The sequence below is a fragment of the Macrosteles quadrilineatus genome, unplaced genomic scaffold (assembly GCF_028750875.1).
Source record: "Macrosteles quadrilineatus isolate MER2022 unplaced genomic scaffold, UCM_ALF_1.0 Scaffold_4__1_contigs__length_99947679, whole genome shotgun sequence".
NCBI lineage: Eukaryota > Metazoa > Arthropoda > Insecta > Hemiptera > Cicadellidae > Macrosteles > Macrosteles quadrilineatus.
Window position 1 is genome coordinate 56,409,381 of NW_026542597.1, and position 11,051 is coordinate 56,420,431.

General features: G+C 35.1%; 1 protein-coding gene across 1 annotated transcript in view; it reads left to right on the forward strand.

Moving 5' to 3' along the window:
- LOC128992935 (glutamate receptor ionotropic, kainate 2-like) overlaps positions 1-10,759 on the forward strand; it is a 38,612-nt gene extending 27,853 nt beyond the window's left edge. The window contains exons 10-17 of the mRNA XM_054416681.1: positions 2,989-3,073; positions 3,200-3,335; positions 3,527-3,670; positions 4,229-4,442; positions 7,124-7,355; positions 7,962-8,077; positions 9,576-9,719; positions 10,583-10,759. Coding sequence (XP_054272656.1) covers positions 2,989-3,073; positions 3,200-3,335; positions 3,527-3,670; positions 4,229-4,442; positions 7,124-7,355; positions 7,962-8,077; positions 9,576-9,719; positions 10,583-10,720 — 1,209 coding nt within the window. The 3' untranslated portion in view covers positions 10,721-10,759. The remainder of the gene's footprint in view (positions 1-2,988; positions 3,074-3,199; positions 3,336-3,526; positions 3,671-4,228; positions 4,443-7,123; positions 7,356-7,961; positions 8,078-9,575; positions 9,720-10,582) is intronic.
- The last annotated feature ends 292 nt before the right edge of the window (positions 10,760-11,051 follow it).

Consider the following 11,051-nt stretch of genomic DNA (forward strand, 5'->3'; position numbering starts at 1 on the left):
GAGCGAACTAACTATTGAGCATGGCATATTAATGTGGGGTTATCGGGTTGTCATTCCAAAAATGTATAAAAGGGGACTGTTACAAGAATTGCATTGTGGACATTTAGGGATAGTCAAAATGAAGACTTTAGCCCGTTCTTATCTATGGTGGCCTTCAATAGATAAAGACATAGAAGAACTTGCCAATAGTTGCTCGCAATGTCTCATGGAACGTCAAAGCCCGTCAAGGTCATATTTACATGTATGGGAATACCCAAAGTCAGTGTGGCAACGATTACACATAGATTTTTTAGGCCCTATTAATTCAAAGTTGTATATGGTTGTAGTTGATGCTTATAGTAAATGGATAGAAGTAGAGGAGGTCAGTTCCACATCTGCCAAAGTAGTCATAAATAAATTGAGACCTATGTTTGCAAGGTTTGGAATTCCGGAACAGTGTGTCACAGACAATGGCCCTCCTTTTACATCCTGTGAATTTAGCAAGTTTCTTAAAGCTAATGGGGTTAGGCATACGCTTACACCACCTTATTTTCCCGCTAGTAATGGCCAGGCGGAAAATGCTGTAAAAACAGTAAAGAAAAGAATAAGAGGGGCTTTGTTTTCAAATCAAAATCCAGACTTAGCTTTAAGTAGATTTTTGTTGGCATATCGAAATGCAGTACATAATACAACCAATGAAACACCAGCCAAACTAATGTTCGGTAGAGTATTGCGAACTACATTAGATCTGATACGTCCTTCTGTTAGTAAAACGGTTTTGTCAAACCAAAACAAACAAGTTGTAAACAAAGGGGGCAGTCAAACTAGAGAACTGTCAATAGGACAGCCTGTTTTAGTTCGTGATTACAGGGGAAGAAATAAATGGACACAAGGTGTAGTGATTAAAATGTTAAGTCCTGTATCTTATTTAGTAAAATTAGACTCAGGTATTGTATGGAAACGCCATATTGACCAGCTGGTCGGGTTAAACACTAAGGTAAATTTGAATGATCAACAGAATGATATTACTAGAGAGGTAGTGTTGCCTCCAGCTGAACATATGTTTGACCAGGATGTTGGTAACAATGCTCAGTCAGCTGGTCGGGCTTCACCCATGAGACCGGAAATGCCGAGTACACCTCGTACTCCAGGACGTAGTAAACGTAGTAGTACGCGCTCATCGCTTACTCCACCGGACGTGACCTTTACATCACCTGTACGATCAGCTGATCGACCCAAACAAGCATCGCCATTGAGGCGATCTGCCAGAGAAATAAAACCTCCTGAAAGGTTGAATTTGTAAATATTTATTTCTGTGTTTTGTTTCCAATTTTATCAAAGTTGTTTTGTTTTAATGTTTATTGTTTTGTCTTATTTGATTGAATCATACAATATTGTTTTATAAAAGTGTTTTTGTTTTAGGCTATTTAATGATTATTTAATTGGTTTGATGTGTTGATAAAAATTGCGTATTTTAAGAAAAAAATATTTTAAACTTAAAGGGGAGGAAATGTAGTGTATACAATAATAATGTACCATAATGTTGCCATTTTTACGATATTTAGATTTGTGTTAGAAAGAGTTGGCAATATGTTTTGCATTTGTGTCCTGACTGCGATCAGGCGACTGTGACGTCATATCGTATGATTTCAATAAAGCTCCCGGATTGGCTACAACCCATCACGCCACTATTCCCTCCACGTTTAACCGCCGTTCCAAAAGTTTCCTTGCTGACCAGTCCTCAAGATTCCAACAAACCGTAAACATGTAGTCGGCCGGGTTTTATTTAATTCCCCAAATGGTGTTTTTATTTCAAGTCATTGCACCCCAAACGTTCCAGGGTAGGTGATTGTTAAATTGAAGACATGTTTAATCAACAACTCCCCTCTTGTGCACTACACCTTGGGGCCGTAGTAAGAAAAGTTTAAGGCATTTAGTCTTTTATTGAAGTTTATTTTTTATAGTTATTTTACACTATCTAACAGATATATTGCGGACACTTTTCATCACTAATAGTGAACAATGTTCACAACATGGTCTGGAAACTGACAGGAGAGAGTTAAAAATTTCTTTGATACTTTCTCATACGATCCCAAAACATCATGAAAAGTGTTTTTTAGTAATTGTAATGGAAAATTTTCAAAATATTCTGTAGATAAGGTTAAACCATAGTACATAGGATTTTTTTCAAACTGAGCATTATTTGTGAAAGTTAATAAAATCCAGTATTTTATTTAGACAGTAAAATAATACAGCAATTACATCTTACAAAAAGGTTTTAAAGTGATTGTTTGTATGACTACAGGCATAGCAGTGTATTTTATATGAACGAGGGCTTAAGTCAAACCTTTGACTATTAATACAACTTCTGTATCCAACAGTCAATGGTCACCCTCATGTAACAATCCCCAAACCTTTCAATTTCCTCACTTAACACCTCAGAGTGAAAAGAACAAGAGAGAGTACACCTAAAGAAGGGTTTTAATAAGTTTTAATTTATTGTATTGTGTTATCTGATGAAGATCGGCTGCAACAAACAATTATTTATAAATTGGTATTGGACCGCTTTTAAAAAGTAAATAGGAATTTGTTGCAATATAATATATTTTTTAATGACCACTGCTCCAGCTCCAGGTATGAGACAGATCTTACGACAATTTGATCAAAACAAAAAGATTTAATTACCCCAATATTCAATTTCTGGTTATGATAGTTGCATTTATTGGATATAGCTTTAGAACTCCAACATAGCACCAACAAGCCAAAATAAATACATTATATTCATCAGCTCAATCGACTATAACTCTTACCTCTTACCAGAATTACAGACACTCAAGATTAGGGGATAGATTATTTTCCTATGCCAAATTTCAACAAAACAATTAGTTTTACATGCTTAAAGTACTGTATTTAAAATAGCGCTGGAAATGGGTAACATAATCTAATAAATGTCAAGTTCCTCTAAATTTTCTAGTGTTTATATTTAATTTATGGTATGTTTGATTATAGAGAGCTGACCTGGCAATAGCAGATATTACTATAACCCAGGAAAGAGAAAAGGATGCTGACTTTACTTTGCCTTATATGAATCTAGGTGAGCCAACTATAATATGCTTACACTAAGGTATATACATTTCTACAGTACAAGAATTAGTAATAATAATGTAATGTCTTTTTTCAGAATTTAGCATGGTGAATAAAAGTAACCTTTTTGTTCCAGGAATCAGTATTTTGTACAAAAAACCAACAAAGTCTCCAAGCTTATTCTCATTCATGTCTCCGTTCAGCAAAGATCTGTGGCAAGCGCTGATGGCTGCTTACGTTGGGATCTCTCTGCTCATGTATATAATTGCCAGGTATTAATTGAGACTATTTTGCAATGTTTATAGACATAATTAAACTCTTTCAACTAATAAAACCCTCAAAATGTGTCAAGCTCATTAAATTAACATTGGTACATGGTTAAACTGATTTATCATAGTGGTCAACATTTTTATTGCAGTCTTATGGGTTGAATCGTTTGGACATAATCTTATTACCTTTCCAGGATAAGTCCCAAGGAGTGGACCAACCCTTATCCATGTGTCGATGAGGGTGAAATAGAAGAGTTGGAGAATCAGTTCAGCCTCAACAATTCCTTCTGGTTTGTGACTGGCTCCATCATGCAGCAAGGGTCTGAACTGGCCCCTATGTGAGTGGATGACTTTTGAGAGTGATGTAGCTTCAAGCATTGGTATGAATTGAGTGACCCTTATGGCTTATGGCTGACTAGGCATTAAGCCATGCAATCGACCATAGTGTGGATAAGATGAGCCCATAAAGTTCATTAAAATCATCCCATTATATATGTCTCAAGAATGAAATTATATCAATTTTTCATTTTCAAAGAAAGTTTTGTCTTTGACTGGGCACTTTGCTTAAATCTAATGAGAATTTCCTTTGTACAATAAATACTATTCCATGTTGTTCCAAATAAGTAGTAGAGAAAGCATAAAAAATGTTAACCATATATGGATTAAGAAACTGATCTTCCATAAGCTCATAGAAGTAGAGGTGAAATAACAATTATATGAAAGCATTTTTGACTGAGAGGTTTTTAAAAGCTCCCTTCATTGACTGTCATAAAATCTTTGAATCTTCCAGAACACAAATCTCTACACCCTTCTTTAGGAATTTTGATTAGTTCTTCTTATCTTTATAAACATATTCATGAGTATTTTCATAGTGGAAAATATTTGTTAAATTCCAGTTCAGTATCCACTCGCATGCTGGCGTCTGTGTGGTGGTTCTTCACTCTCATCATCGTCTCCTCCTACACAGCCAACCTGGCCGCCTTCCTCACAGTAGAGCAGAATGAAGAGATATTCCGCAATGTAGAGGAGCTGGCCAATCAGAAGCCTAATGCTCCTGTGTTTGTCAAGTATGGTGCCAAGGCTGGTGGTGCAACTGAAGGATTCTTTAAGGTAGAGAACTCGGGTCATAAAAAGTACATTTGATTTGACAACAGTTTTTATATTGTTTACTCTTAAAGTACTTTTTGTAGTGAAGTAAATGATTAGCTCGCATTGAAATAATCTTTTTTAAAAAGGAAATTCTGTAACAGACCTGAGTGATGAACAACCACGTTTTTGGCAAGAAGTATTTTACCATTAGATAATTAAAATTACAGAAAGTAAATAAAGGAAACGTCTTATAACACTTAAAACATATATTTACGCTTATACTGTTACTCACAAGATGGTAAATATACATAAAAGATGGTAATTGGTGATCGATTTTGATTGGACACTCCAATCATCATTAGACCCAATAGGCGAATGACAAGAATCTTGAATGGCGTCCCTACATATATCCTACTGGAAGCTACTGGAAGCACCGGCCAATACATTTTTATAAGTACAACTGGAGTCGAAATTTACTTAATCAGCTTATTTCAATTTTTTTTTATTTTCCTTATAAATATACAATTCTCTTCCCAAGCATTCATTTCATATCCTTTTTTACAACTCTTTAAAATACATAGACTATCCTCCATTTTTCCTATTGCGTGGCCATTTTGTAACAGGTGTTGTGCGACATTTGATCTTTCCGATTTGTTGTTCCTCCACGCAGATATGTGGTTTTTGAAGCGGTTAACGAAGTTCATAGTCTGTCCTATGTAGAAGCTATTACAAATCGTTACAATTGATTTCATAGATGCCCGAAGTGTCGAATTTATTACAATCTTCTATTTTAGGGTGCAGCATTTTACTCATGGTTTGTATTTTTTGAACCTGCAGCAGTCCTTTCTGTTGTAGCCCCCGTGTAACTAAATGTGACATATCTGGTGTTTTCCTCTTTCATCTCTCCTAATGTTGTTCTGCTGTGTAGTTTATTCTGGCTATTGATTTTTCTCCTCGTCTTTCTTGCGATGTCCTCTATTGTCTGGGTTTGAAATCCATTTACTTGTGCGATCTTCTTGATGGTGTTCAGTTCATTCTTCCTATTGGCTTGGCTAAGTGGGATATTATATACTCGGTACAGCATGGATCTAAAAGCTGCGGTCTTGTAGATTGTTGGATGAATAGACTTGCTGTTGATTGTAGTGTCCCTTTGCGTGGGTTTCCTGTAGATGATGTCTGTCTTTTCTCTCTAATGTGAGGTCCAGGAAGTTGATCTTTTGGTTTTCTTCAAACTTGTTGGTAAAAGTGAGGTTCGGACCATGTGTCTGAATAATTGTTTCGTGCTCTTGCTACTGGGCTTGTCTGAAGATAACAAGAATGTCGTCTACATATCGAACATACAGTTTTACATCATGATTCTTCCTTAAATTCTTTAACATTTCTTTTTCCTTGTGCTGTAAAAATAGTTCAAGTTGAGGTACTATGACAGATACATAAATAAATTTTTAAAAAAATCTTGCCTACAATTCTTAAAACAAATTAGATCCTGAAATAATTACAATGCCCAAAATTCTTATTCCTATATTCTATGTGAGGATTTTGCCTTCTTAACTTTAGAATCATCTAAGCTATTATTTAACCCCCTCTTTCACACCAGGTGCGGGCCAGTCCCGTATAGTCAATGCAGACTCAAGACGATCTTTCACACTAGCTGCCCAGATCCGGGTGTGTTTCCAGGATAAAATTTTGTGGTTTTTGAGTCTTTTTGAAATTTAAATTAATAAAAGAAAGATGGTCATGCTTTACTTGTTGTGTTCCAAAAGAATGTACATTGCTCCCATGAAGAAGTTATTAGGATCAAAGTGGTGTGTGTAAAGAGGCAGTGATATCGATTGTATTTTTTAAAGTTGTAGAATATCCACAGTATATTTGTTTTTGACTCTAAACACAGCTCTCACATTGCTTCCATTACTACATACATACATAACTATGGTATGCTTTCAGAGTTTTGGCAAATTCATCCCTATAGGGAAGAATATTTCTTCGTAGTAACAAAGCTTACAGAGATCATCTTACTCCATTCTGCACTCACCCTGCACTCATATTTGGGTACATATGTGGCATCCCCATCTTAATAATTGATAATTGATAATAGGTGGCACAATAAAATTCAGACCTTGGCCCATTAATTTTTGTTTTGGTGAGGAGAAAAAGTAGTTCTGTAGTAATATTTATGATATATGTATATTTTATGAATGTATAAACTTTGAGGTTTAGCTAAAACAACACTTCATTGTCTTCCCTATAGAAGCAAACGTAAGTGCTGAATAAAACTAATTTTGATTTAAATATGAAATAAATCAGACATGTGTAGTGAAATTATAAAAAATTAACCAGCCAAATGAAAATTGTTTGATGCGACAGGGGTATTGTTCCAAATCACTTGCCCTTAAACCAAACCAAAACATAATACTTGACCGAATCTAATGCTCGATATCAATTTCTTCCTACATATTGAAAACAGAAACTTCCCTAATAATTTAGGAAGAGTACTAGGAAATCAAGCACAATCAACCACTGATAGACTCAGACTGTCAAAACTACTGATTTATGTCCGGGCAGATCCAGCCCGGAACACGCGTGTGAAAGCATACATAAGAGCCAGTGTTACCCCCATGCAATATTTCAATCATACCAATCAATTTTAAACATTGTCAGTTTACTGATCTCAACTACAAACATTAAAATCAAGGTTTGTTTAGTCATCAAACCACTCAACATACCAGAGGATGTGGCAGTACATGCAGGAGAACTATGACGACGTGATGATGAAGTCTAACCGTGATGGTGTAGACAGAGTACTGAGTGATGCTGATGAGTATGCCTTCTTGATGGAGTCTGCCTCTATAGACTACGAGGTGCAGCGGCACTGTGAGCTGAGGCAGGTCGGCAACCCTCTGGACAGCAAGGGCTACGGCATTGTCATGACTAAGGGTAAGTTTTTTTTTATAGAAAAGCGAAAGAATACTGATCCTTACTCACAAACAAGTTGTTTTCAAAGGCTAGACTCGTGTGATAGAATAGGATGCAAGAACACAGAAAATGCACTAACTCATTACAATCTAGTCAAACAAGCATTATTTGTTAATTAGGTGTGCTTTAAGTATACCAAAAATTCAAAAAAGGCAACATATGCAGCTATAAACTCCAAAAATCAGTAGTACCAATGTATATTATTAGGATTATTGGCCAAAGAACAAGTAAAAATAAAATTTTAAACTTGTTGGCTTTAGTTTTTTGCTAAACACATTGTGTAACTATGTGTATTTCATTGCAGTCCCAAAGGAGATGTTAAATAAAACATTGGTTTACAGTTGTCAATTTTTTGTCAAACAAAATATGACATTTAGGAAAATTGGAACAATAAAAATTATGAATTTTGAGTTAAACTTTCTTTAATCAGATAGGTTTTCTTTGCGTGATTAATAAACTGTCCATTACATAGTGAAGTTGTCACCTACAGTACACTACACATAGGTAGGGGCCTACTGCAATAATGTAGACACAAAATTTGGCTTTACTGGCTGTATCGGATTTTAGGTGCTTGGTACAGAAATATTCTAAGTAGCAGTGTTATAAAGCTACAAGAAAAAGGAAAATTCACTCAGCTTTATAAAAAATGGTGGAGAGAAAAAAGAGGTGGAGGAGCATGCAATGTAAGTAAAACATTGACTGTACTTGTTTTAATTGTATAATACAGATGTATAATACTGTTTCCTTTCTCATAAACTAACATTTCAACTATCTCATACTGAAAAGACTTATACCAAATGAGTGAGGGAGATCATTTGTAAACAAGATGAAAAGAACGGGGCCCAGCACAGAACCCTGTGGAACACCCCTTACATACAGGTAATAACTTTGATCTTACTGTTTGTGTGTAGATCCCTTTTCAGTGTAACTTATTTAAGTTCAACCATCTGACTCCTTCCAGTTAAATAGCTCTTGAGCCACTCTGCAGTTTTCCCACCAACTCCAATTTTTCTCAACTTGTTACACAGTTGTGTATGATCTAAGCAGTCAAATGCTTTGCTGAAATCAAGTAAAATTGCGCTCGGTATGTTTCCTTCTTCTAGATTATCTATTACATATTCAGTTAGCGCTATTATGGCAGATGTGGTTGATTTTCAATAACCTATACCAGAGGCTCATTTACCTATGTTTTCTATAACAAAAATTGCTTCAGTTGGTCCATATAGACAAGATGTACTGTGTCCTAAAAATTAGTAAAATAAGAAAAACTATAGAAAATATCGATTTTCATACAGTCAATGACATTATTTTTGCATGATTGTCATAGTTTTATGCAGCATATGGTGTCGTTTTTTTACGATTTTCCTTTGTAATATTGGTCACAGAGCATCAAAGAAAATTTAACATTCAAATTATCGACCTTTTTTCTAAGTGGAAAATGCCAACAGAGCATTTTGATGGGGCTATTGTTGTTTGGTGAAAAAAGTAAGATAATTTAAAATCATAAACACAACCTATATAGCCATATGACCTACCTTGAGAGTAGATCGGTGTTCAATTTTTCATAGGGGAATTTAGTAAACGCTATATTGCACCATCAAGGTAGAGAGTGACGAGTGAGGACTACCTATCTGGCGTTTGGGACTTCTATTCTCTAAAACCGCTCAACCTAATACTTTAATCTGAAATGGCGACCATACAAATGTAGGTATTTTAAGCCAAGTATGAATGGAGATGAGTGTACGATGAGTGGCGCGATCTTGTAGTCTTGTTAGTGACTAAGGCCGACATGTTCCTAGACACAGCTGTTAATTATTAATATCCCATACAGCCAATGGCAACTAAGGGACCTATAGTTTATAGTGGAAACAAATTGGTCTAATTATCAGGATAGTACTGCGGATAGTCGTAGTACTCACTAGTGCGGACGTTAATCCACACTAGGGAGTTTCGCATACAAAGTGCATGCCTATAAATATCCACAATTTGTGACCTCCTATAGTAGCTGGATTACAGGACGACGCCACCGTTTAAGTCTATGCTATAATCTAGTTTGAAAAGACCTTAAGAATTAAGCTTCAAATTTGGAGCCTCTTAATTAATTATCAAATTACAATAAAAGTGAAATTTTAGATAAAAATATCTATCATATCCTTTGCAAAAATATCTTCTATTTGGCAGGATGATGGGGATGGAGCAGACGCAGTTCCATTGGATCTGGACAATGTTGGTGGGGTGTTCCTGGTACTGGTGTTTGGAACATTACTTGCTGGGGTCTTATCTCTGGGAGAACTGATGTTTGAGGTCTTCATGAAGGAAGATAGGGTAATTTAATTTAAATCTACTTTTCTGTGATTTAGTTAGCTCTTCAAGCTCCAACAGCCTATGTTAATAGGGTGCTGGATTAACATAACTAACTTTCACTTACATCCATATAATTATAACTGAACTAAAACGGCAGAAAGCTATAAACCTAACATGTGCTATGACCTGGGGGTCATGTTTTTAACTATTATGCTTGGGGCAACCAATACTGTTAGTCCAACAGAGGGCAGTCCCGTCGATGGTCGAGCTAAAACATTGTTTTTCCGCTGGAATGAGGGTTCAAATGACATCCGAGTCAGGTTGGGTATGCAACTCATGTAAAGTGCTTTCTGAGGCAGAGTCCCACGTACATTTAAGGTTGGTTGACTCAGGTTGAAGTTGCCAGGATGGGTGAATTCTTTGTGTTTTGCACGTAAACTCAAGCGGTTTGCTACTTTTTGTCTAGGTATCTTACTGAACCAAAACATTGTTTTGTAATAATTTAGATTTTTATACCACAAGCAAATTAAGTTACTAAATAATCCCTGGAGTTCTAAAGGGTTGAGTTTTAATAATATTTTATCATGAGAGAGTGTTTTTGAAAATAACTTTTTACTATAGTTTAAGTTACTAAAATAACCAGTTACTTCCTACTTAGGAAAATAATGTGATACTGTATATTGTTTCAATTAGTTATTAATTGTGTGACACCCCATGGGTTAGTTGAGTTTTTCATATTTCTTATATTATTATATATTTGATGTATTAACTTTCATCTATGTACTGTGACCTTGTCTAGATTCTATTGCAAATTGAAATTGTATAGTATACATATCATGTTTAAGACTTAAGTGAATGACTTATTTAATTTGGTTATATTTTAGGGACCTTTTTGGAATGAATTAAAACGAGAACTGAAGTTTGTGATCAGCTGTAAAGGCACTGTGAAGAAACTAAAAACACCATCGGAAGAAAATACTTCTGAAGAAAACTCAGACCCTACCAGATCTTTCCGTCTTTAGTTATTAATTGTTGGGAAATCTAAATACAATAAATTGTATGACTGCATTTACTTCCCTGACTTATCTATTTAGTTCATCCTTTAAAAAACTCTTGTGTAACCATTGGAAAAGGAATAATTTGAAACAGGACAGAATATATTTCAGATTAAATTTGACGACAAATTTGATTTCTAATGTTATAAATATATCTTTTATTTATTTTGCTCAAAAGATTGGAATATTTTTTAAAAGCTGTATTATAATTTATTGATTTTTCTTTTCATCCCTTTGTAAAGGGTAGTTCTATTTCATCAAGCTGTTTGTATACTTGTTTGTAGTTAAGTCCAGAGAA